Genomic DNA, 25,713 nt, shown 5'->3' with positions numbered 1-25,713 from the left:
CTTTGATTTTTGGCACTTTTGTCATAAGGTATCTTGGAGAAGATCTCTTGAAGTTGGGTTTGTTTAGTGACCTATGAGCTTCATGAACTTGAATACCCAAATCTCCCCCAGGTTTGGGAATTCTCACCCATTATTTCTTTAAATAAGCTTTCTGCCCCCTTCTCCCTCTCTTCTTCTGGGACTCAATAATTTGCAATAAATAGCAAAAAAACCCCAAAAAAACAAAAAAGCAATAAATTGCTGCTTGATGGTATACTGTAGATACTTAGGCTTTCTTAACTGTTTTTCATCCTTTTCCCTTTGTTATCCTCTGACTGGATGATTTCAAAGTTCCTGTCTTTAATTCACAGATTTTTTCCCCTGATTGATCCATTCTGCTGTTGATGCTCTTGCTTGCATTTTTCATTTCACTTCTTATATTCTTCAGCTCCAGAATTTCTGTTTGGTTCTTCTTTTTATGATTTCCATCTCTTTGTTAAACTTCTCACTTTATCCATGTATTGTTTTTCTGATTTCATTGAATTGTCTTTCTGTGTTTTCTTGTAGCTCATTGAACTTCCTTAAAACAGCTATTTTGAATTCTTTATCAGATAAAGTGCAGATCTCCATGTCTTTGGGGTTGGTTAGTGGAAGATTATTGTGATTCATTGGTGGTGTCATGTTTCCTTGATTTTTCATGTTTCTTGAAGTCTTGTATTGCTGTCTTCACATTTGTAGTAGCAGTCACCTCCTCCAGTCTTTTTGTTGTTATTAGCAAAACCACTTTATTCTGATAAATAGTTTTAGCTCCTCCAATCTTTACTAACTGACTTCTGGAGAGAAATCCCTTCCATCAGTCCTGCTAGGGATTCTGAGGCTTTCTCAGACCTTCTGTGGATATGCTGCCTTCACACTTTTTACTCTCTCTTGTTGCAGAATTCTTAAGCTTGTATGCCTTCTCTTGATCCTGCAACACAACAGACCATGTGCTGACAGCCTCCCTTTTGTTTTCCCAAAGGCAGAGCTAAAGCTCAAGTTTGTGGTCTCTCCCTGGCTTGCAGACTCCGGCTGGCTCTCTGCATGTGCTCACTAGCTGTCTGCCAAAGCTCACTCTCACCAGCAACAACTGGGAGTGTGCAGAGAGCCGGCCACAGCGTAGGGGTGTCTGTAAGTGAGGCATGCAGAGCACTGGGGATGCCTGTGGGCCAGTTGGGGGGGATCTGCAGGCAAGGTGACCCCAGCAGCTTGTGGGCGGGCTTCTCGTTGGAGGCTGCAATGCAGTTAGTAGGATCTGCATCCCTCTAGTGCTCTCATCTCAGAAAGTCCTGCCTGCCACTCCTTCAGCCTTTTCCCACCCCCTAGTCATGCAGCTCACGACGCAGTACTCTGGATGGAGTGAGAATTGGGCCTCTTTGGCAACATCTTGCACAGCTAGGGAAGCCAGGTGCTCACTCACATGCTCTCACTTTCCCCTGTGGGAGAAATCAGGGGCCAAGAAGGTCGCACGTGGCATTGAGCTGTGATGCCTTGGGAGAGGGGTGACGTGGGTAAAGTCAAACTGTTCCTCTTTCCCTCTCCAGTGCATCCACACTTGTATTTTCTTTCTCCACCAGTGTGCTAGAACTTCTCCACTGGAAACCTGGACTTCCACAAAGGCTGTCTGGTTTGTGGGTGATTGTCTAAGACAGTGTTCTCTAGGGTCTTCTGGACTGTGGCTGAGAGGCAATTTACAGGCCATTGCAGGGTCCACAGCATGGGTAGATGAGACTCCTCCTGGGTTTCTTGGTGTATGCTGCTGGATCTCACAGCTCCCAAGAGGCACTTTTGTCTGTGGATGGATGTGACATTGTTGCTGCTGAGTGTGAAGATACACCAGGGATATCTTATTCAGCCATGTGTTGACATCACCCCACTTTTTAAATTCTTACTCCTTACTCTAAATATTCACCGACAGATGACATTCTTTTCCCCTCTCTTCTTGTTCACCCTTTTATGGATGGGAATGATCTGGGGAAGAATGAGGCTGGCTCTGTTCCTGGAGCCATCTGATGTTCAGGTAAGCATGGTAAAAAAAAGTTTGGATAACATTGAATGGGAGAAAAGGAATATTACAATGTTATTTTGCATTTTACCAGGAGTCTGGAAAAAGAAGGAAGTAGAGCAAGAATCATTAATGGAAGGTTGATATGTAACTGATATACACAATCACCAACAGTGGCAGGGAGGATGTCCGTTCCTACTGACACCCAGTTCTATCCCTCTTCATTCCTCTTCTTGGGCATCCCAGGCTGGAAGATGTGCACGTCTGGATTGGATTCACCTTTTCTTTGTGTATATTGTTGGATTTCTGGAGGATGCTGCTGTCCTGTTTATGATTCAGACTGAGTGTATTCTCCATAAGCCCATGTACTGTTTTCTAGTCATGTTGGACCCTATTGACCTGGGCCTGTCCACGGCTACCATCCCTAAAATGCTGAGCATCTTCTGGTTCAGTCTCAAGGATCTCTCTCTTTTTAAAATTGTAGTAAAAAGCACAATATAAAGTTTATCTTTTTAACCATGTAAGTGTACACTTCAGTAGTGTTAACTATATTCACATTGTTGTGCAATGGATCTCTAGAACTTTTTCATTTTGCAAAACTAAAACTCTATACCCATTGAACAACTCCCCATTTCTTCCTCCCTCAACCCCCTGGCAACTACCATTCTACTTTCTGTTTCTATGAAATTGACTACTTTAGATACCTTATATAAGTGGAATCATATGGTATTTGTCTTTTTGTGATTGGCTTATTTCACTTAGCATAATGTCCTCAAGGTTCATCCATGATGTAGCATGTGACAGAGCTTCCTTCTTTTTTAAAAGGCTGAAGAATATTCCATTTTATATCTGTACACCATTTTCTTTATCCATTCATCCATCGATGGACTTACATTGATGTCTTGGCTATTGTGAATAATACTGCAGTGGACGTGAGTACGAGTTGTTTTTTTTTAAACACCCTTATTGAAATATAATTCACATACCATACAGTTCACTCATTTAACGTGCACAGTTCAGTGGCTTTTAGTATATTCACAGATATGTGCAACCATCACTCCAGTTAATTTTTTTTTTTTAAGATTTTATTTTTTCCTTTTTCTCCCCAACGCCCCCCGGTACATAGTTGTGTATTCTTCGTTGTGGGTTCTTCTAGTTGTGGCATGTGGGACGCTGCCTCAGCGTGGTCTGATGAGCAGTGCTGTGTCCGCGCCCAGGATTCGAACCAACGAAACACTGGGCCACCTGCAGCGGAGCGCGCGAACTTAACCACTTGGCCACGGGGCCAGCCCCCACTCCAGTTAATTTAAGGATATTCTCATTATCTCAAAAAGAAAACTTGTACCTTCCCCTATCCCCCCAGCCTCCCCACCCAGCTCTAAAGAACTACTAATCCACTGTCTCTATAGAGTTCCCTATCCTGGATTTTTATATGAATGGAATCATATATGTGGTCTTTCGTAACTGGCTTCTTTTCCTTAGCATACTGTTTTCAAGGTTCATCCATGTGGTAGCATGTGTCATCACTTTACTCCATTTTGTGGCTGAATAATATCCCACTCTATAGTTAACCACATTTTGTTTATTCATTCATCACTTGGTGGACATCTGGGTTGTTTCCACCTTTTGGCTGTTATGGATAATACTGCTATAAACATTTGTGTACAAGATTTTGTATGGACATATGTTTTCATTTCTTTTGAGTATATACCTAGATGTGGAATTGTTAGATCATATAGTAACTCTGAGTTTAATCATTTGAGGAATTGCCACACCATTTTCCATAGTAGCTGTACCAGTTTTACATTCCTACCGGCAGCGTACAAGGGTACAGGATTCCAATTTCTCCACATCCTCGCCAATAGTTATTAACTTTATTTTAGCTACCCTTTTGGGTATGAAGTGATATCTCATTGTGGTTTTTATTTGCATTTCCTTCATGACTACTGATGTTGAGCATTGGCCATTTGCATATCTTCCTTGGAAAAAATTTATGTTCAGATCCTTCGCCCATTTTTTAATTGGGTCTTTCTATTATTTAATCTTTTTTTTTTTTTCGTTTTTTAGATTTTATTTTTTCCTTTTTTCTCCCCAAAGCCCCCCGGTACATAGTTGTATATTCTTCGTTGTGGGTCCTTCTAGTTGTCGCACGTGGGACGCCGCCTCAGCGTGGTTTGATGAGCAGTGCCATGTCCGCGCCCAGGATTCGACCCAACGAAACACTGGGCCGCCTGCAGTGGAGCGCGCGAACTTAACCACTCGGCCATGGGGCCAGCCCCTATTTAATCTTTTAGTTGTCCATTTTTTGAGTTGCAAGAGTTTTTCATATATTTTAAATAGAAGTTCCTTATCAGATATGAATTGCAGACATTTTCTCCCATTGTGTTGGTTTTCTTTCCTTTTAATAATATAAGCAAATTATAGCTATTAATTTCCCTCTGATCACTACTTTCACTCCATAAGTTTTGGTATCTTCTGTTTTAGTATTTTTAGTATGTTGTGTATTCATTTTCATTCATCTCAAAGTGTTTTCTCTTGTATGTGATGACTTGCTTCTGTCTTGCTGCTTTCAAAATTCTCCCTTTGTCTTTGTCTTCTGAGAGATTGATGATGTGTCTAGGTGTGGATCTCTTTGAATTTATCCTACTTCCAGTTCATGGAGCTTCTTGGATGTGTAGATTAAGCACATCTTAATTTGATTTTATCTTAATTTGATTAAGCATCATTATATGGGAAGTTTTGAGCCATTATTTCTTCAAATATTCTTTTTGCCCTTTCTCTCTTCTTCTCATGTGTATGTTCCTATGCTGCATGGTGTCCCATAGGTCTCTGAGCCTCTGTTCATTTTTCTTCATTCTTCTTTCTATTGCTCAGGTTAATTTCAATGGACCTGTCTTCAAATTTTTTGATTTTTTCCTGTTTGGTCATGTCTGCTGTTGAGCTCCTCTAGTGATAGTTTATCTGTTATTGTACTTTTCAACTCTAGAATTCCTTTGTTTCCTTTCTGTAATTTCTATCTCTTTACTGATATTCTGTATTTGGTGAGATATCATTTTTCTTTCCTTTGGTTCTTTAGACATGATTTCCTTTAGCTCTTTGAACATATTTAAAATAGCTGATTTAAAATCTGGTACTAGGGTAAGTTAAAACACTACAGAGCTTGCTGTTCTTACCAAGATTCTACTGTCTTTCTTAACTGAATGCTCTCTGGGTTGCTGCAAGCCTTTGGTTAATTTCCAGAGTTCTGTGAAAGTTGATTCTGATGACATGTAATAGAGGTTTTTCATTGCTTTTATTGAGGGAGCAAACTTTCAGTGGTTCTCACTGGACCATTTTTGTTGATCCCTTGCTTGGATTTTGATTCAAACTACAGAAAGATAGTTTTGAGACAATGGCAAAAACAGAACACATACTGGTTATTAGATTATTAAAAATTTTATTTGGTTGGATAGGAAAATTGTATTAAGGTCATATATATTTTTAAAAACCCTATCTGTTAGAGCTACATAGTGGTGTTTAGATTTTTTTGATTTGCTTTCAAATACTCCAGCTCACATGCAAAGAAAAAGTATGTGTGGGAAGAGAGAGATGAAATAATAGCACATGTTGATGGTTGTTGGATCTGGGTGTTGGGTACATGGAGGTTCACTCTACCATTTTGTTTTTGTATTTGAAACTTTCTTTAATAAAAATTTTTTAAAAGACAAGGAGTACCAAACAAGGCTGCCTTGAACTGGGAAAAAAATAATTGAGTCCCTAATTAGCCTTGGGTAGAAGGGAGTAAAACAATGTCCTGGAAGATAGGCAGCGTGTATGTTGAAAAAATGAAAGTGAAAGAGAGCATCTATCAGGCACCCCCAGAATAAAAGAAGTTATACAGCAAGTAAAGACATGCAACTATCTCTGAGTCTGGAAGGCAAAGGAATTGAGTGGTCAAGCCCAGGTTGATCCCTGGCTCCAACTCCCATGTCCATGGTCTCCACCGCTATACCTCACCGCATCCCAGGGTGGCAGCAAAGACTTCTTTCCTGGGGCTGGCAAAAGAAGTGTTCCCACCCGAGACTATTCTATTTGGCTTGAACAGCACTATGACAAAGACCCAAAGCTGGAGTTATGCATAGGGTGACAGGCCTCCAAGGGCAGAGGTCTGGGATGAGGTAGGCTTCTGTCCTCCTGAGTGATCCACAGCCTCAAGATACCAACTGGGGAAAAGGAGCTTTCTCTGATAACTCTAGTCTCAATCAGTGAAGCTCCAGTAGTCTTAAATGATACTATAAAATGTGCACTTGTAAGTTTTCTACACCATACTCTAAAGACAAGGACGTCAAACCCTGAGGAGGGAGCATGGGAGATCCATCCAGAGGCCAGGATAGTGCAAGGCCTGGGGCACTGGGTGCTCTCACATTCAAAGCCCAAGGAAAACTTACCTAGCTTGCTCTGCTGCTAGCTTTCCAAATGGGGACAAGAGCCATCAGGAAGACAGGTGCCCTGCGGCTTTAGCTAAGGAAAGAGGGCTTGGGAATTAGAAACCAAGGAAAGCAGTCAAGAACCTGTCCTTCTTTTCCTTTAATACCCCTTTCCCTAGGAAGAGGAGCAGGAAATATATTTTAAGACACAAAGAGCCCCTGGACTTGTCTTTGGACAGACCTGGGAAATTTGAATCTCCGATGCAGACAAGTTAGGAAAGAAGAAACTAAGGGTGGGGCCGTGGAACACTGCCGGGCATAGGACAAGCTGTAGGGACCCTGTGGGAGAAAGGCAGAGCTGACACCTCTGCACCCACACCCAGCCCCAGGGCGCCACTGAATGAAGCCCTGTCAGAAAGGGGAGATGAGCTGAAAGGCGCCTAAGACAGCAATGCCAAGTTCCTCAGCAGATCAGGGCCTTTCACTGTGCAGCAGGGGGGCTGGTGCGAGGGGGTAGTGGTCAGCAGACCCCGTAACATCGGAATGGGGTGAGGAAGGGCCTGGGAATATCACTGCTCTGCCTCACTGTGTTTCACCACCACTACCACTGTGTTGGGCAAAGCAGGGATGGCTCCCCAGCATGAGGCAAGTCTGGCATGTCTAGAAGTACAATCTGCAGGTTGCTTTGGAAAATGAGGGACCAGAAGATGCTATACATCTTCCATGTAAGGCGAGATTTGAAACCAGCACCCTGTGTACTGCCACCCAGAGTCCCTAACTGAAGATGCCCATGGGCCCAGGTCCATATTACAACTACTTGACTAAAGAACAGCTTTATTGGTGACCCGAGGGAGCCAAGATCACTCCCAGGTGGTGTTAGCCTGCAAGGCCTTCTCTGGGCAGGAAGCCAATCACACAGTTCATGGGAGTTCCTGACAAGAGAGCAGATCTCCACTCCTAATTCTAAGAAAAATTCCGGATTCTGATTTCAGAGTCAACAAAAAGAAGGTCAGAGGCTGGAGTCCTGATGGCTATCAGCGCCCCTGCCTGTGGGGGCTCAGGAGGCTGGCTGAGTTGTTCAGCAACACCTGTGGGGCTATGCAGAGGAGGCAGAGGCAGGAAGGCTACAGGAGTTGCCCCAAGACAAGTTTCCAAGAGGGTTCACACTTGGGCTGGACGTGGATCTTGGCCCTGAAATTGCTTTTTGGGTCTGATGGGGTCAGGTCGACAAGTAGGGCTGTGTAGCAGATAACCCCACCTACTGGCCCTCGGCATGCCAAGGCTCCATGGTCTGGGCTCAGTGATGCCACCACAGCCTGTCACTTGTCCCAGCTTCTCATTGCTGGGGCATCCCCAGCTTCCTCACCGGATACAGGTACCACATCACCACCCCGGAAGGGTTGATGACCACTGTGAAGTTGGTTTCAGCCCGGAGGCCACTGATGATGTCACCCGTGTAGACGTTCTGGGCCTGCAGTGGGGAGGGACATCACCAATGCCACCATAAGAATTAGTGCAGAGACCCCTCAGAGGACGTAAAAGCCTGGACTTTGGCCTGTCTGTGCTGAGCCTCCAGACAGAAGTGGGAGCCCTGAATCTCCCATTATTTCTCCACTGGCAAAGCCAACAGATGCCCAAACACAGACAGTGGCCAAAGCCCCAGCCCACAGAGAACCTGAGGAATGAGCCAGCAAGGACTGACCAACGAGGAAGAGAACACGGCCTCAGAGCATGGGACTCATTTATACACAGTTCTGTTTGCACAGCTTGAAAACATCCGTGCAGAGAACAGCCACAGCCCTCAGTGCCCGTGCCTGCCAGAGGACCGAGGCCCACGGCTTAGGGAGGCCATGTGTGAGTGAGGACCAGCCTCAGCAATGCCCTCCCAGGGAAACCCGAAGCCCTGCAGGCAGCAGGGCACTCACGTCATACACGTTGGAGCCGGTGAAGTTGAGCTTGGCGAGGGAGGAATGGTAGCGATAAGGCATATCCATCCTGCGGCTGAAGAAGACTAAGGCGCTGGCCTCATTGGCCAGAGGCCGCATGAACACTTCAATGTAGGATTTCTCCTGGGCATGGAAGATGGATACCGGCTGGGGTCCCTGCTCAGGCGGGCCCTGACGTCCCCCTTCCCAGTCCTCCTTTGAGCCATGCAGAAGCTTGGGGGGGGATACCATAGCCCTTCAGCACCCCAACTTATCTAACCCTTCTTTCCTTCCTTCCCCAACTCAGCAGACGCTCCCTGATGCCAGCAGATGCCAGGCCTCATGCTACGACACAGAGACAGCTGCTGCATGAGGTCCTGCCTTAGAAAGTTCATAGGATAATAGGAGGGGTAGACGTGGAAGCTGCTGGTGCTGGAGTGAAGGGCACTGGCCAGCAGGCACGATGAACACTGCCCTGAGCTCCTGGCTCCACCATCAGGCAGGGATTAGTTACCTCCTCTGGGTATCACCTATTCCACAGGTGCCTTCTATAGTTGTGTAGATGGATTTCTTTTTACTAGAAAGGCAAAGATCTGTGCAAAGAGCACATGCTTTGACACAACACTGTTGGAGTCAAGTCCTGTGGTACCAGTTATCAATGGTGTGAGCGTGAGCTAAAGTTACTTAGACTCCTCAAGTCTCAGTTTCCTCATTTGTAAAACAGGGAAGGAGTATCTACCTTCTGAGAAAAAGTACTGGAATGCCCAGTACACAGTAGGTGCTCAATAGACAGCAGATGCTAGTAGTAGTAGTCATTGTATTCCTTGGATCAAACAACTAAACTCTGGAGGGAAGCTCTAGTTCTCTGCCAGACATTACAAAAGTGTGCAGAAGTCTTGTGCTTCCAAACTGAGGGGCCTCGCTGTTCCCATGTGCACTTGTGTGGCCAAATTCCACGAGCTGTCCTGCTCTCACCTAGGCAAGTGAGGGACAGTTGGAACAGGTCCCTGTAGAGTCCTTGACTGAATGCCACGAGGTGGTGGGCTTGAGCAGATTTCAGAGGCCCAGCAGCCTCCCCCGACGGTGACCTCCAGGCTTGGCTCAAACTTTGCAACTGTGTTCTCAGGGGAGCCCAGTCCCTCAGCCTCCCCTTCCCTCCTCCCACATCCCAGTACCATGAGAATCCTGCGTCCCTGGATGCCTAAGGGATCCTGGTTGATTTTGATCATGAGTGGATTCTGCAGAATGTCCATGTTCTGGGCAGAGATGGTACGCAGGTCCGTGGACATGAAAAGGGGGGCTGCCAGCACCGTCCAAAGGGCCATCTGAGACTGGGCTTGCTCGAAGCTGAGGCCATAGTTCCCAACGAGCAGCTAGGGGCAGAGGAGAGGAGCAGTGAGCTCTGCCCTCTTCCAAGGTAGGCACGAGGACCAACCCTAAACTTAGAGCCGAGAAGATGGAGGCAAGAGAAGATGGAGATGGGGGAAGATGACCATATGTGGGGCCTGGTTGGCAAACAACATTCCCCCTGGTGTGGCCTTGGGGTGGGTTGAGTCACTTGCCATCTGAGCCTCAACTTTTTATTTACCAAGAAGGGGGTGATAATATGCTCTGGCCCCGTCACATGATCCAATGGGATCTTGTTACCAAAAGCGTTTATAAACTGGAAGACACAAGTCAAGAAATACACCCAGGGTGGCAACGGTAGGAAACCAGACCTGGACAGAGTGTCTGCTCCTGCCATGAGCCCTACATGAGCCCTAACCACAGCTGACTGGACCAATGGGGGCTTGTGACCCAAAGGCAACCAATGCACAGATGGGCCACAAACGATTATTGCTAATGCAACACGGTTACATACTTAGTGACACCAGTTTTACTAAGCACTGAAAATATCCCAAACTGTGTCAAGAATTTTAAAGGGTCACCCATTTAACCCTTAAAACAACCCTATATAAGGTACTATTATTATTAGTCTCATTTTCCAATGGACAAAACTGAGGAACAGAAAAAACTGAGTCGCTTGCCCAAGGTCGGCGGCAGAGCTAGAACTCTAAAGCAGGCCGACTCCTGTTTCTCCAGGCAACCCTCCATCTGGCCTAGGATTTGGAATTATTCTAATCATCACTGGTAGTAAAAGGCTTGTTGACTAGGTGAAGAGATAGCTATAAAACTCTAAGATAAACTGCAAAAAATGTTAAGTCCCCAGGGCCATGAATGAGGTAGGTACACGGGGTGAGTTGCGCCTGCGGAGACTCTGCGGGAGGGTAGCAGGGTGCAGGGCATTGAAAGAAGGGCCAGAGGCAAACGGGGTGAGGGCAGTGTAGGAGGGCAACAGCAAGAGAGTGTGGAATATTCACGAGCTTCACCCTGCAGAGGAATAACATCTCACACGAGTCACTACAGACCGAGTTCTCAAGTTTCAAGGAACATCAGAACTGCCTGGGAAGTCTGTTAACAATGGGCATTCCCAGGCCTTCCCCCAACATTCTGATCCCAAAGGTGAGCGTGGGGCCCTGGGAACAGAACTGTAAAAAAGCTCCCAAGGCAAGTCTACTCCAGCTAGTTCAAGGACACGTTTCAGAGACGCTGATCTAGAACCTGGCAGTGAGCCTCTTGGAAGAGAGCACAGGGCAGCGGGGAGCAGCTCTGTCATGGATGTGGGCTTTGGGACATCCCCCTCCATGCTGGTACCATGTCTGGGTCATTCCAGTGTCCAGGGCCCGCCACTGGCTGCAGTATGTCCTGGTGCTCCACAAACCAGTTCAGGATGGAGAGCACGCTCCTCCAAGAGTCCTGGATGTCGTCATAGTTGCGCCAGAGGTTGCAGATGTCTGCCAGCAGACTGTAGTTCACCTGGATGTTGGCGGAAGGCAGAGTCCAGTACCAGAGTCACACCCTGCTGCCCAGAAGCCCGCACAGGGCCTGGGGAGGCTCAGCAGGAGACACAGAGGGTGGGGAAGGGGGAGGAAGAGAACAGGTCCTGAGCTTGTTCCTTGACCAAAGGATGAGGAAGGCCTCAGAGAGAGTAGCCCTCTTCTGGGGCTGCCCAGGCCTCCCCTCCATGCGTGCTGATGCCAGAAGCCTACCCTGCCCTCTCATGTCAGCTGGGATCAAGCCCAGGCTATGGGCCTGGGCTGGTGTATCCACAGCATCCCTACCTCACATCTTCCCCCATGTTCTCTCAGCGAGAGTCCCACCACTTGCCACCATCCTCCCTCAGATCTGCAAGTCTGATCCCACCCTTCTAGTGTCTGAGATGCTGAGAGGCTGAGAGGACCCACAAGGCCCTCAGAGGCTTGGTCCCACTTGCCTGGACTCACCAGCCTTCTGGATCTCCTTGCCCACTCGGTACAACCCAGGATTCTGACGACTTGCTGGATGCTGTGTGTCAGCACATCACTTGTGGTTCCCCTGACTTGGATGCCAACCCCTTCGCCCACCTGACAAGTGTCTCCTCTTCTAAGACCCTGGGCTGGCTGAGGCCCCCCTAGGGTACTTAGGATCCTCTCTCTAGCTCTACGAATCAGCACGTGGGCTACTGTGGTGAGTGCAGCCCTGACTGTGCAGGAGGCAAGGAGGCCTGGTGGGAGCAGTGCCAGGTGTGCACAGAATGGCTTACCTGGGGGGGGAGGCCCCCTTCATAGGCTGGCCAGCTGCAGGAGAAGGCGATGGGACGGCCTGTGGCATTCAGGGCAGCAGCCATCTTGGGGTACCCTGGAGAAGTCCAACTCCCATGTTTCAGGACCAAGGAGGTGCAGGAGGAAATCTGAGGCCCCAGCCCAAACCTTCTCCCACCAAATGTGAGGAAACTGGGGCTACAAAGAGGAGGTGCCTGCCCCTGTACCCAGAGCCGCAAACGCTTCCTGGGTGGGGCATGGTGCCAACCCATCTTTAGGGAGCCTGGGAGCCAAGGTCCCTCCAGCCCCTGGAAGAGGGGAATTGGGAAACACTACAGCCTAGGGCCCAAAGACAGACAAGCTCAGCCAGGTGGGCACTGGTGGGTCTTCCATGGCTACCTCTTCCTGTCTACCTGATGGCCCCTAGCCAGCTGTGGGACCCACCCTTGGCCCGTTCTTCGGGGGTCGAGAAGCAGCCATCCAGCTTCAGCATGTCCACCTTCCACTCGGCGAAGGTTTGAGCATCCTGGACCACCTTGTCTAGCGTGGTGCCTGCGTAACCCATGCAGGTGAAGTTGCCCAGGTCCGAGTAGATGCCCAGCTTTAGGCCCAGGGAGTGTGCCTGTGGGGCATCGAGGACAGTGGGCTCAGGCAGGACCCTCAGGGAGCTGCCTCACAGGCACATCTGACCAGGCCCCACTAAAACCCTCAATGGCTTCCCAACAACCAAAGGAAAGGGTCTCAGCTTGCTTCCCTGGCCTCTGCCAACTACGGTCCTTCCTCTCCCTCCAACACACACACCTCCCATGGGCTGTTTCTTGCCTCTAGGCCTTTGCTTCTGCCATCTCCTTTGCCTCAAATGCCATCTCTCTGGTATCAGTCCAAGAACTGCCTCCTCCAGAGAAGCTTCCTGAAATCCCAGGCTGGATAAGATGCCCTTCTTGGCTCTCACCCACCACAATGAGCCAAAATAGCTGCTCATTTATCTGTTTTCCCCACCAGACTGTGAGTTCTCAAGCAGGGATTGTGGAAATGAGCCCTAAGCAGGATGGCGTGGAAAGAGTGGTCTGGCCCCCAGGCCAAGGGGCAGGGCTGGGATGGAGCTCACATAGTCAGCCAGGAAGTCAATGCCGTTGGGGAAACGCTTGGGATCAGGCACCAGGCGGCCTTTGGCATCTCGCCCACCAATCCAGCAGTCATCGATGTTAAGGTATGTGTAGCCCAGGTCCCGCCATCCATCCTGTGCTAGTCGGTCAGCCATCTCCATGAAGAGTCGCTCACTGGCGAGGGGCAGGGGATGGGGCAGCTCAGTGGCCCGGCATGGCCCTCACTCCTCCCCCCCTTCCTGAGAGCTTCTCAGATGCTCTGTGAATCCAGGCTATAAGAACCATGGCCTTGCTGTCAGCTGAACTAAGCCAGGTAACAAGTGTAAATGACACCAGGGATTGTGTCATGAGCCCTAAGGAGAGCGGAGTGAAAGGAGTGGTCTGGCCCCCAGGCCAAGGGGCAGGACTGGACCACAGGTAGCATATGGAGTCTGGCCTGGCCTTAACAGTTATCTCCTTTTGAATATCTCAAGGTTGCGTCAACCACAGGGTCCTTGCCTCACAGATCTGATAGGCTCCACAGGGGCCCCAAGCAGGTCATGAGGCTGAATGTCAGATGTCCCAAAAGTCACCTGTGGCTGCAGTCTTTCTGGGATGGGTGGGTTCTGACCCTGCCCTCTCTTCTAGCTGACTCTCCACTCTCTGCCCCCACACTGCAGGGCCCTGGGCAAGGCTTGTCAGGCAGTGCAGACCTTACCTGATGCAGTTCTTCGGGTCCTCATCACAGTCAATGTTGCAGCGGAAGCGTTCCCAGGCCAGCCAGCCCATGGGTGGCTTCTGAAGGAGCCCATTCTCCAGCAGCAGCACGTGGTCCACCAGGGCCAGCAAGAGCACTGCAGGAGGGACTGAGGGGATGGCTTTGAGTGGCTCCCATAGCCCTGGCCCTCACCGCACCCCATCCGCACGCTGCTCTGCCTTGCAGAGGCTGCCAGCTTGCATATATTAAGGGAACCAGACTTCTGGGCTTAAGGCAGAATTGGTTCTTCCTGCAACTGCTGGCTCCTATAGTGCGCTGAGTGGGCAGATGGTGCACGGGGTAGGGCGATGTGTTTGAGCCCTGGGTCTCCAATTCCTGTTGCCACAGAGGTGCTGGAATTAACAAAAACTAACATCTGGGGTCATATCCTTTCTACACCCTGACCAGCTCCCCTCACTCCATTCATAGAACTTGACAGTACACTGTGGCCAGACTCCAGGTCTCCCGAGTCCCATCCAGGGCTCTTTGCTTTCCACCACAGACCCCCCAAAAGGCCTCAGAGGGGCTTAAGAGTTCAGCCAGGTTGGACCTGCACCCAGCCAGCTCACCTGGGTGAGCCCTTTCCCTCTTGGGCCTGGGTTCTCTTATCTGTAAAACAGAGTTACTATACCGACTTCACAGGGCTGTTCTCGGCTCGTAAGATAGGGCCTCTGCACTTTTGGGGAGGAGGGGGTGAGAGAGGAAGAGGCCTCTGGAGGGGAACTGATTCCTGGGTGGGGAACATCTCCTTCTCCTTTCCCGGTCCAGCTCCAAGAATAAGAGGAACATGTCTCCCCACATACCCACATCAGAGAAGGAGGCCCAGACACCAGAAGGCTGGAGCTTCCTCCAGGTAACTCCCACCCCCAACTACCCTCCCAAAGCCATCCCCACCCGTGTAGGTACCTGTCTTCAGCAACATTGCTCTGGACTCAGCGTCTTAGGATCTGACCAGATCTGCTCCGCTTTCATCAGCTTTGTATGTTGGGCTTTGGAAGCTAAGGAACGTTAGAAAAGCACTGGGGTCACTGCTGACTAGCTAGCCCTGATGCCCTTAATCTTGGGCGTGGATCCCACACTCAGTCCGCAAGCTGCGCTCACTACCCCTACCCTCTCTCTCAGCCATCACTTCCCGGAGCCTAGGTTCTTCCTTCAGAAATACTAAATAAGGTATCTTGGATTTCAGATCTCACCCCCTCTGCGGGGCTGGGAGCCCCGAGAGCCCAAGGGCTGCCCTCTGCTGCGCCATGGCCAGAGAGAGTCGGCGACCGGCTCAAGGACGCCCCGGACGAGGGGAGGCGCCGGACCGGGACCAGGCTCCGGACTCCCACCGGGTCTGGGTTGCTGCCCCCGGCCCCCAAGGACGGCAGACCCAGCGCGCCAGCGCGGGGATCCCCCAGAGCACCCCGCCCGCGGCACTTACACCTTCTATGGCTCTGGCACCCAGCACCTCCTGCGGCCTCCGGAGCCGCAGATCGCTGTGTTCGCCTGATTCCACTACCGAGTTCCGGGGGGCGGGGCCTGGCGGCGGCCCACGTCTCCCCGCGGAGCCTATCAGATTCCCCTAGCAACGACGTGTCCCGCCCTCCAGGGGCCCCAGGCGCCCTCCGAACCTCTCAGAGCCCCGCCCCCTTGGGGCTCCCGCTCTGCGCGCTCCCGAGGCGGGCGCGAGAGGAGCGGGCGCGAGAGGAGAGGGCTTAGGGACCCGGTGTCCACCCGCCGCGCCGCGCCGCGGGGCTAGACCTTTCACCTCCGCGGGGCCCTGAGGGCGAGGATAGTACCTGGCACACTGTAGACGCTCAATGAATAGCTGGGGCGTGATACCCGCTGCGGGCTTTGCTAAGAGGAAATGAGAATGCCCTGAAGCATGGGTCATAGTAACCGCTTGAAAACGGCAGCGGAAGATGAATAGACACCACGGGAGGAAGGGGAAGAGAGCAAACCAGGTGGAGGGCACAGCTCTTGCAAAGCCAGGAGGCTCTCCTCCCCAACCTGAGACTCCGGCCACCAGTTATGCTCGTCCAGACACTTTGCATATGCCTTTCCCTCTTTCATGCATCAAAAATCGATTGAGCAACTACTAGGCGCCAAACACTTTATTCTTGGCCCCTTCACTTGGATGGCCGCTGGGCATCTCAAACATAATGGGCCCCAAACCGAACACCTGCCACCTTCCATATTTCAGGTAATGGCATCTCTCCTTCCAGGTGCTCAAGCGAAAGCCCTGGGGTCCTCCTTACCTCCTCTTTCCCTCACTCTCCACATGCAATCTCTCCGCAAACTTTGCACTCTCTGCCTTCAAAACCCACCCTGATTCTGGCCACCTCTCAAGGCTCTCCCAGCTGCCACCACAGCTCCCCTGGATTATTGCAGCAGCCTCCTCAATGGTCTGCTTCCACTTAACATTTATTCTCTCCACAGTAGCCAGAGGAATTAATCCTTTAAAACATAGCTCAGGTCACGCCTCACTCAAGACCCTGTGATGGCTGTTCATCAGCTGGAGTTAACAGCCCTCACACATTCGCAAAGTCCCGCCCCACACATTTTGACCCCATCTCCGACTGCTCTCCCCCTCCTCACCAGTGCCGGGCAACACTGGCCTCCTTGCAGTTCCTCAAACACAACAGGCCTCAGGGCCATTGCACTAGCTGTTCCCTCTGCCTGGAGTGCTCTCCTTCTAGATGTTGGCATGACTGGCCTCCCTCATTTCCTTCCAGGATTTCTCAAATGTCATCTTCGCAGTGAGGCCTACTTGACCATTCTATTTAAAATTGCAACCTCCCCACTCCCACAATTCCGAATCTTCCTTACCCCGCTCTACATTTTCCATGCCATTAATTACCTTCTAACACATTTATTATGGTTTATATTATTAATCGAATAAAATTTAGCAGGAGAGACAGATAATAAACAGGCAAAAAAGTATGAGTGTGGGGAAATTTTCTGTAGTGGTTAGTGCTATAATGAAAATATAACCCAGGGATGCCGTGGAGACCTGAGGGTAGGCTACTTACATGCACAGGCAGAGAGGGGACATTTGTGTCGAGACCTGACTGATGCGAAGGCGCCCTGAGGTGTCAGAGGTGAGGAGTAGGGGTGAGAAGGAAGAGCGGTCTGGGCTGCAAGAGCTGCAGGGGCAAAAGCTCTGAGCTGGGGACCAACAAGTTCGTGGGCAGGCGTTCTGAGCTCACCGGCTTCTTTGGTCGTGTCTGCCGCAGCCTTCAGCGCAGGCCGGCCCGTGGACCGAAAGCAGGCAGAGCCGGGGGCCGCGGGTGGGATGCAGGCCCGCGCGAGCGGTGGAACTAGAAGGGATAAGCGGGCCGACCCCAGGGGCCTGGGCGGGTAGCCGGGAAGCGCGGCTGGGCCTCGCGGGCTGGGTAGGAGCCCGCCCAGAGGAGGCGCCCGGGGCCGAGGCCGTCCCAGGCTTGGCTCTGTGGGAGAAGTGGGCCGGGCGGGGAGAGGGGGAATGGAGGGGAGAAGAAAAGGACTCCGAGTTCTCGGGGCGGGGTGCTGGCTTCGAGATCCGCGGTCGGGCTGAGGTGTGGCGCCGGGTTCGAGGCCGCCCGCTCGCGACCAGCTCTGTGGCTCAGGCAGGTCCCGGTCTCTCGGGCCTCAGTTTCCCTCCCGCGTGGATCAGGGGGCGGTTTCGCGGATCCCAGGCCCGGCGAGCTCTGGGCGGGGAGGGGCGGGGTCTCCGGGCTCCCGCCGCCACGTTCGCGCTCGGGCGGAGGCGCGGGGTCGGGAGCCGGGATCGGCCCGGGACGCGGCCTCAGACCCCCGGGGGGGCCCCCTCCCGGGCGGCGGCGCGCTCGGCGGCACAGAGGTGAGAGCGGCCGGGCGGGCTTGGGAGGAGGCGGCCCGGGGAAGGCGTGGCCCGCGAGGACAGCCCCACTGCGCCGACGGGGAAACCGAGGCGGCAGCCGCACCCCGGGGAGTTCCCGGTGAGGCGACCCCTGTTTCAGGGCGATGGCGGGTCAGGGGCCCACGCGCCAGCCCGCTGCTCCTCCAGCCAAAGGATCCGCAAAGACGCGGTGCACCGGCCTCCCGCTGGGTGTGCGGTCTGGGCCTCGCACCCCTAGGAGGGCTTGTGGGGGGCGCCCTTCCCCAGGCACGCGGCGGGGGAGGGGGACAGCTCTGCGGGCTCTGACCCCCTTTCCGTGCCCGGTGCGGGGCCCGGGACTGGAGACTAGGCCACTCCTGCAACAAACATCTGTGGTCTCCTCCCCCCCGCCCCCCGCCCCGGTCTGGAGTGGCCCCTCCCCCATCCCAGGACCCTGCTTGTTTCTCCCCACATCCTCATCATTACTGGTCCTTCCGTTATTTATTAATTTTTAAAATTCATTTATAATCATTTTTGTCTGTTTGTTTATAGTGTGTCTTCCCCGCTGGAACGTAGGCTCCAGGAGGGAGAGACTTTGTTTTGTCCACTGTCGTATTAGTTATTTCAACACATACTTCCTGAGGGCATCCGCCAGCCGTGCAGGGGCTGGATATTGGGGTTATACCTGGAGCCAAGGCGATCCCGCCCAATGTCGATCCCGCCCTCCAAATTCTGGGGTTAGGGACAACGCTGTAAACACAGAGGAGATCCTTGCGAGATGAAGGAAATGAGACAGAAGTGCATGCTGCTATTTGTGTCATCTAAGATGGGGCCCCTTGGTGATTAGGGCCATCTTAATATAGTGATTAGGACAGGCCTCAGATTAGGTGCCTTAAAACCCACAAGTAACAGTTTGACAAGTGCTGGGAGGGAAGAGCAGGAAGATATGAGGGCACTTAACTCTGACCTGGCCTCAGGCGGCTGGGAGCTGAGGCCTGAAGAGTGACTGATGTCCAAGACAATGGGATCCAGCACCTAAAGTTGCTCGTAGGAGCCTGGCCTGGCTGGGTGGGTGGAGGGGATTATCAGGGGTCAGAGAAGGCTTCCTGGAGGCGGTAGTGGTTTCACTGGGCCCCAGAGACTGACTAGTTCTCATCGTTTAGGATGGGTTGACTGAGTTTGAGAATTGTTTTGCAGGTGTCCAGGGAACCACGTGGTCAGAGGGTTGAGCTGAGTGGCCAAACAAGAGAGGCCCCTGCCCAGCAAGCTTCGCTGGTAAGTGGGTCACTGCCAAGACTTGCCCCCAGAATATGTGAGGGAATCAGGAGACCCAGCTCTGCTTCTCACTGGCCGTGTGAGCTTGAGCAGTTCACTTTCACTGCTCAGTTTTCCATGAGTCAGGAGGACAGTTAGATTAGGTGCCACTTATGATCTGTGGGACACCGACATTTAGTGGTTGAGGTTGGTCCTACTCAGCTATGTCCTGTGTTTGTGCCACACTCTTGTTTACTGAGCAGGTCCCCAACTGAGCCACCGAATGATGGAGGAGTGAGGCAGGCCTGCCCCCCCCCCCCCCCCCCCCCATCTGGCCCCGAAGGCTGCAGATTTTTACTAAAGGATACCTGTGCCATTAGCAAATGAGAGGCCAGCAGGGGCCCAGGAGGGTCTTGGAAACCCGAGGTATTTGGACTCAGGGTTGGAGCTAAGGGCCCCCCAGATTAAGGGATGGTTTAAGCAAAATGGTTTCTGTGGGTTTGGGGTCCATTTCAGCTCAGCTGGGGCCTGTTTCTTTTGATATTACAAGCCACGTCAAAGTCCTGCCATACCTCCTGGTCAGATCCAATCACAGTATCCTTTTCTCTGAGTCCTCTCATGTCCCGTTTTTTGCATGACCCTCACAACAACTCTTTGAGAGAAAAGGCAGGGGAGACCAGCCCATTTCACAGATGGAGACCCTGAGAGCCTCAGGGCACACAGCAAGTGAGTCCATGCTACAGCACTGGGGCCCAGGTCTCCTCCAGAGCCAGCACTTTTTTCCCCACAGGCACAGGAGCTGCCTCCCTCTCTGATCTGCGGCCACCTCTCTCACCTCACAGTTCTTACAGAAGCCATGAAGCTGAACGAGAGGAGTGTGGCCCACTATGCACTGAGTGACTCCCCAGCAGACCACGTGGGCTTCCTGCGCACTTGGGGGGGGCCAGGGACTCCACCCACCCCCAGTGGCACTGGCCGAAGATGCTGGTTTGTCCTCAAGGGCAACCTGCTGTTTTCCTTCGAGAGTCGAGAGGGCCGGGCCCCGCTGAGCCTGGTGGTGCTGGAGGGCTGCACGGTGGAGCTGGCTGAGGCCCCGGTGCCTGAGGAGTTTGCCTTTGCCATCCGCTTCGACGCCCCTGGTGTGCGCCCACACCTGCTCGCGGCAGATGGGCCCGTGGCCCAGGAGGCATGGGTGAAGGCGCTGTCTCGGGCAAGTTTTGGCTACATGCGCCTGGTGGTGCGCGAGCTGGAGAGCCAGTTGCGTGATGCCCGTCAGAGCCTGGCCTTGCATCGCCGCTCGTCCTGGAAGGCTGTTACTAGCCGCTGTAAGCCCCAGGCTCCTGACCGCTGGTCTCCGGGCCTGGAGAACGGCCACACTCTCTCCAGGGATTGCAGTCCCACCGGCTTGGTTGAAGAAGGGGGCAGCAGGCCAGTAGGGCGGGGCTTGGCTGAGTGGGAGTTGCAGGGCCCTGCCAACCTCCTCCTAGGCAGGGGACAGAGTCCTGTGTCCCCTGAGACCTCTTGCTTCTCTACCCTGCACGACTGGTACGGCCAAGAGATCATGGAGCTGAGGCGGGCGTGGCTGCAGAGGGCCCAGGGGAGCCGGCCAGAACGTGAGGGACAGGATAGGCCCTGAGCCTGGGCCCTTTGGATTCTGCCTTCGTCCTGCTGGTCAGGACACCAGGGCTAGTGCTTTTTCAGAAGTTTAATGTTTACTCATTTCCAAAGTTGCTTTTTTAAGGGGTGGTTCCCTCCTTCCTGCTTTTTCTGGCTTTCTCCAGGTGCCAGACCCACCCTCGTGCCTGGAGGGGACTGAGGAGTCATTGCTTCCAACCCCTTTACTTCCTGAGGCCCAGAGAGGAAAGGTGGCTCGCTCAGCAGCCACAAAGTACGACCCACGTCTCCTCACTCTGCGCTGGAGTGCCCCTCTCTCAGAAGATATTAATGAAATGGAGGGAGTGGGGAAATATTTCATGGCCACAAGTCACCCTTTCACCTACACACCAGACTGTACAGCCATAATTTCCAACATGGCGATTCTTGTGTGCATTTAAATACTGGAAGCTGGCTGCATTGTTGACTCGAGGGACTGACCTTGTCAGAGAAAGTGGATTTTTTTGTGTCATGGGGATTTCTGGGGCCCAGCTCTTTCTGAGTGGTGGAAGGGATTACACTCATGCAGGGGGGGCATGGGACCCCCCACTCTGCAGTTTGGGAAGGGCCTTTTGGAGGGAGAGGGCCTTCATCCAATACAGAGGGATTTATTCTGCTCAGAAAGTGTTGGGGCCCCCATACTCTCTCCCTGGCTGCCCTGTCAACAGATGGTGCTGGATGTTGCCCCAGGAGGGGCTGGTAGCTTTTATATATCAGCAGAAATCCTTACACCTTGTCCTCAGCAGCCAGCTCCTAGGGCTGCCAAGTGGGAAGCTAAAGAAAAGGTGCGGAGGCAGTGTGGCTTTCCCTGGGAAAGCCAGTTTGTTACTTTGGTTCCCAGTCTTGGGCATTCCAGGAGCTTGGGCACAGGATTCCTGGTACCCTGTGATGAACTATTCTCTCTTGACTTGTCTCCCAAAGAGGTGTTCTGCTCCTGAAACCCCCTGGGAACTCGTTCACAGTTCTGCCTGTCACCCAGTGTGTACCTCCCAAGACCCTCTCATTGCTACGCTCACCAGCCTGGGGCCAAGTGTTTTCTTTTCTGATTGTTTCGGGAGGCAAATTGGCTGGGTCCATAGAGCAGAGCCCAGACCAGCCCACAGCTCACGGCACCTTATTTTATACGCAGACACTCCAGACTTTTATCTTTCTTACTGTCACTGTGTTTTTTATACGATTAAAACACTAAGTTTTTTTTTTATTACTCACTTTGGTTCCTCAAATTTATTTCAACTGTCTCCTGAGGGCTGCTCAGCCTGGCGGCCCTGCCTGGGGAACAAAGACAGAAATCCGTGCGGTTTACCCACAAGATGCTGGCTGACGGCCCCGCCCCGCGCCCAGAATGAGGGCGGAACGGGGGCGTCGGCGTCATCCTCGTGACGTCACCACGTCGGGCCAGAGACAAATGCCTCTTTCCCACCGCAACGGGAACTAGGAGCACTGCGCAAGTGGGAGGCTGGGCCTCCCGTCTGCTGCCGAAAGCCTCGCGAGGCTTGGGGCGGCGTTCTTCCCGAGGGCGTCACCGGGGCCGGTCGGTGGGGTCCGGGAGTCCGGTTTAGGGGCGGAGCTGGGAGATGGCGTCCGGAGCGGCTCGCTGGCTGGCGTTGGCGCCCGTCCGATGTGGGGCTCTGAGGAGCGGACCGAACTGGAGGAAAGGTGGAGAGGTCTCCGCAGGACGAGGCGGTCCAGGTCGGACCCTGGTGCCGTGGAGGTCAGTCATCGTTACTCGCAGCGGCGCCATTTTGCCCAAACCGGTGAAAGTGAGTGTCTGCCTGGAGGCGGGGCGAAGGGGCCGAGGCCAATCATTGTGGGGAGTGTGCGGGTGTCGACGCTGATTGACAGGAGCACAGGCCAATAATACGACCTCTTTAGACCGGAAGGCGGATCAAGGACAAAGTTTTGCGCTGATACGCGGCTAATTTTGACAGATGGGAGGGAATGGCCGGCAGAGATCCCGGAGTTGAGCTGGGTGCTTGGAGACAGAAGATGGGGGGAAGAGCCGAGAAAGACGGCATTCCGCACTAGCTGATCGTGAGGAGCGCGGGGCCCTAGTTCCCCGGAGCCAGAAGTCTCGGCTTTTTGCATCTAATACGGACAGGTCACGTAACCTCTCTGCCCCGTCGATGGGATGAAATAACGAATTGTGAAAGGACTTTATAAACAAAGGATACGTAGGACGGGCCTTATCTTTTTATGAGTTTTGACCTAGTATTCAATTCATGTGATGTGCAGTCCTGAGAAGTCTGCAGGGAATTATTACAATCACTGTTTTTACAAATGAAGAATCGGGCCAGAGCAGTGAAGCCAGTGTCCAAAGCTACTAGCTGAGTTGGGTCCTGGAATCCAGGGTTCTTGCTGGTACAACCCCCACCAGATCCTATTTTTTCCACCACTGAATGCTATCACATGCCATCAATATCCTTGGTTTTTTCTAAGTGGAAACAGTCCCTTATACCCAGCAAAAGTTTGTTGACTCCAGGGCTGTGTGGGAGTTAAAAAACAAAAATAAATTCTTTTAAAGCTAGTCTGGCCTATGTTAGCTCATATAAAGTGAGTTCGGGGTTGTTTCAAAGCAAGAAGCAGGAAGGTGCAGGGTCCATGTTGGGGGAAGAGCTGCCTTATAAAAAGGCATAGCTGAACTTTTTTTTTCTTGACACTCCAGGAAAACACGAGAGGAGATGTTAAGCTTGTACTGAACTCCCCTAGTCCATCTAAATAGCTAGTCTTTTAGTGTAAAGACATGCTCACTTTTCAAAACACGCCTGTTTCTAAATTTTAATGTGGTGAAATAAAATTTCTCAGGCACCAGGGAACCTGTTAAAGAACTGTATGGAATATCCCTTCATGGTGCATCTTTCTGTGATCCATTTTCATGTGTTTAGTGTTTCAAGTGGAGCTGAACTCTATTTCCAGAGTCAAGCTCTCTGAGTACTTTCTCACCTGTTTGATTGTAGGTATCTGTAATTACCAGATTGTGCCCAAATTTTTAGATGTCCGGAGTGCCTAATACTTTTCTTTCCAGTATCTACTTTGATGGCCACAATCACTTCATCTCTTCTATTTATTTTTTTTGCTTTGATTTTTTCCAAGGACTTTAAAGTGAAGTTGCTTATGATGGGTCTGGGATCCACAGGAGGCAATGCCCCTAGGAGGGCTGGGCCTTCTGTGGTCCTGCTAGATTCGGGCCCGGAGCTCACAGCCATTGCTCTGACCCCCTGCAGATGTCCTTCGGCCTCCTCCGTGTGTTCTCCATCGTGATCCCTTTTCTCTATGTTGGGACGCTCATTAGCAAGAACTTTGCTGCTCTACTTGAGGAGCATGACATTTTTGTCCCAGAGGACGATGATGACGATGACTAACAGGTAAGACCTGCTTTTCCCCCTACATGGACGAGCAGAAAGGGGGGTGGAACATCTGAGGTGTGATGTAGTTTGGCCTGGTAGCAGCATTTGGACACTTGAAACAGCAGCTCAGATCTTTAATAATTGACTCACTTAGAGGCCAATGTTTTTATTTTGCCTTTTCTCTCTGTTGGATGAAGGAAACAGTCTTACTTACAAATCACTGGGATCTCTTCCAACTAGGCTGGATCCCAGCCAGCCTTTTCAGTTGCCCTTTATGTACCCTCAGTCTCTCAACCCACAAATTTTCTTGACAATCTGCCTTACATACCCACCACAAACAGCTTCATTTCAGTGCTCCACATTGAAATTTGGGAACTGCAGATCCTCACTATGGTCAGCTCTGGTTACCAAGCTCTGTACCAGTACGGCCTATACATGAGCACTGCAGCCTGGTTCCTATACTGCTCACAAACCCTTCCCCCAGTGCCTGTCCCATTCCGCTTCCTTGTGTTGACTTCTGGTGCTATGTGCTGCGTGGCTGCATTATTGTCATGGGTAAGGACACTCCTGACTCCTTAGCCTGGCATTCAGGGCTTGCCCTGATCTGGTCACACCTGTTATTCTAGCCTCATCTATATTCGCAACCACACACCTGTCCCCAGTATTGACCATTTCTTCTCCCAAGCATTGGCTCATTGTTCCTCTCACTTGGAAGCCTGTTTCCCAGCCCCTGTCTTATTTCCATCAATTCTTCATTGTCTTTGATGAAGTCTTCCCGCATTCCTTAATTTGAAAGTGACTGCTCCTTCCTCTGACCAGTACCTCTCTTGTGACACTCAGCATTGTGTACTTAAACACATACACACACCCTAAACTCCACTAGACTATGAGCTTCTTGGTGGCAGGGAACATGTACTTTGTACCCTTGGGTTCCCAGCGCTTGGTCTGTGGTGTATGCTCAGGAAATATATGAATGAATAATCAAACGTCCTCAAAACTGCCTCTCCCCTCACATTTGGGAGAAGCACTCTGTGGAATTCTCTTTTGGTATGTGGATACATGAGTGCTCTATTGCCCAATTCACTGCTGCTTTCCTTTCTTACAGGGTATGCAGGAAGTACAGCAAGGAGAAAACCCTACCTTAACTAAGAAACGGTGATGCTCACAGCCTCCCCTCCTCCCCTATCAGCAGAAGAGTCCAGAGAAAGCCCTCAGCCTCCCGACTCCAGTGAAGCCTCCTGCATGGTCTGTGACCACAGCCCAGATCCCCAGGCTCTAGGAGGTTCCCTGCGATGTGCTGTCCACCGAGCACAATCAGATTATGAATAAACATCAGCTCTGTATGACTAAGCGATGGCTGAAGTTTCTTAATAAGAGCAGGCTCTATTTGCAGTTTCTTGTCTCTGCTGTCCTTTCTCTCTCAGCTGAACATACAGGCCTTTGATTTACAATCCAGGATCTCTAGGCCCCTATGAATCCATAATCATGGGGGCCTGGGACCTATATTCATTATTTACAAAAGCGCAACAGAAACCGTTTTCTCTCAATAAAGTCAAACTTTTTTTGTGTTGAGTAACACTGCCTAATTGTCACATGCTAATCCTAAGGGGCTTTGATTCTTAGTTTAAAACTACTTGAGAAATACCATTATTAGAATGATTCTTTCAAAACCTGCCTTCCTTAGAGGAAAAGATAATAAAGGGGTTGTTGGCAGTGAAAAATTTGGGAATCCTCAGGGTGCTTGTACCCATAGATACTGACCCTTTTGTCCAGCATTCAGACTGCCCAGGGAAGAAGCAGAGAAGACTACCATCCAAAGCAAACGGAGA

General features: G+C 51.4%; 3 protein-coding genes across 10 annotated transcripts; 2 read left to right on the top strand and 1 right to left on the bottom strand.

Moving 5' to 3' along the window:
* Positions 1 to 5,439: 5,439 nt before the first annotated feature.
* On the bottom strand, positions 5,440 to 17,136 carry NAGA (alpha-N-acetylgalactosaminidase). 5 transcript variants are annotated; one of them, XM_046646740.1, is made up of 10 exons: positions 17,005 to 17,136; positions 14,720 to 14,811; positions 13,775 to 13,922; positions 13,080 to 13,251; positions 12,416 to 12,593; positions 11,974 to 12,068; positions 11,046 to 11,207; positions 9,527 to 9,724; positions 8,352 to 8,495; positions 5,440 to 7,897 (listed from the first exon to the last, which is right to left on the bottom strand). In XM_046646740.1, the coding sequence occupies exons 2-10, from the start codon at positions 14,733 to 14,735 to the stop codon at positions 7,763 to 7,765; spliced, it is 1,248 nt and encodes a 415-aa protein (XP_046502696.1). In that variant the 5' UTR covers positions 14,736 to 14,811; positions 17,005 to 17,136; the 3' UTR covers positions 5,440 to 7,762. The 5 variants fall into 5 exon arrangements, with proteins under 5 accessions (XP_046502696.1, XP_046502698.1, XP_046502695.1 ...); XM_046646742.1 differs by lacking the exon at positions 17,005 to 17,136 and adding an exon at positions 16,828 to 16,970 and having other exon boundaries at positions 13,775 to 13,910; XM_046646739.1 differs by lacking the exon at positions 17,005 to 17,136 and adding an exon at positions 16,828 to 16,969.
* Positions 17,137 to 17,291: 155 nt separating this feature from the next.
* PHETA2 (PH domain containing endocytic trafficking adaptor 2) lies at positions 17,292 to 21,744 on the top strand. 4 transcript variants are annotated; one of them, XM_046646747.1, is made up of 3 exons: positions 17,292 to 17,403; positions 18,831 to 18,908; positions 19,678 to 21,744. In XM_046646747.1, the coding sequence occupies exon 3, from the start codon at positions 19,744 to 19,746 to the stop codon at positions 20,521 to 20,523; it is 780 nt and encodes a 259-aa protein (XP_046502703.1). In that variant the 5' UTR covers positions 17,292 to 17,403; positions 18,831 to 18,908; positions 19,678 to 19,743; the 3' UTR covers positions 20,524 to 21,744. The 4 variants fall into 4 exon arrangements, with proteins under 4 accessions (XP_046502703.1, XP_046502702.1, XP_046502699.1 ...); XM_046646746.1 differs by having other exon boundaries at positions 17,342 to 17,403; positions 19,730 to 21,744; XM_046646743.1 differs by lacking the exon at positions 17,292 to 17,403 and adding an exon at positions 17,506 to 17,636 and having other exon boundaries at positions 19,730 to 21,744.
* A 351-nt stretch (positions 21,745 to 22,095) lies between these two features.
* SMDT1 (single-pass membrane protein with aspartate rich tail 1) lies at positions 22,096 to 25,234 on the top strand. The gene is made up of 3 exons (XM_046646749.1): positions 22,096 to 22,300; positions 23,762 to 23,902; positions 24,990 to 25,234. Exons 1-2 carry the CDS (start codon positions 22,115 to 22,117, stop codon positions 23,897 to 23,899), a joined length of 324 nt encoding a protein of 107 aa, XP_046502705.1. The 5' UTR covers positions 22,096 to 22,114; the 3' UTR covers positions 23,900 to 23,902; positions 24,990 to 25,234.
* The last annotated feature ends 479 nt before the right edge of the window (positions 25,235 to 25,713 follow it).

This window comes from Equus quagga, chromosome 19, assembly GCF_021613505.1.
Source record: "Equus quagga isolate Etosha38 chromosome 19, UCLA_HA_Equagga_1.0, whole genome shotgun sequence".
Classification (NCBI taxonomy): Eukaryota; Metazoa; Chordata; class Mammalia; order Perissodactyla; family Equidae; genus Equus; species Equus quagga.
The sequence above is the reverse complement of the archived record's forward strand: the minus strand, read 5'-3'. Positions and strand labels throughout refer to the sequence as shown.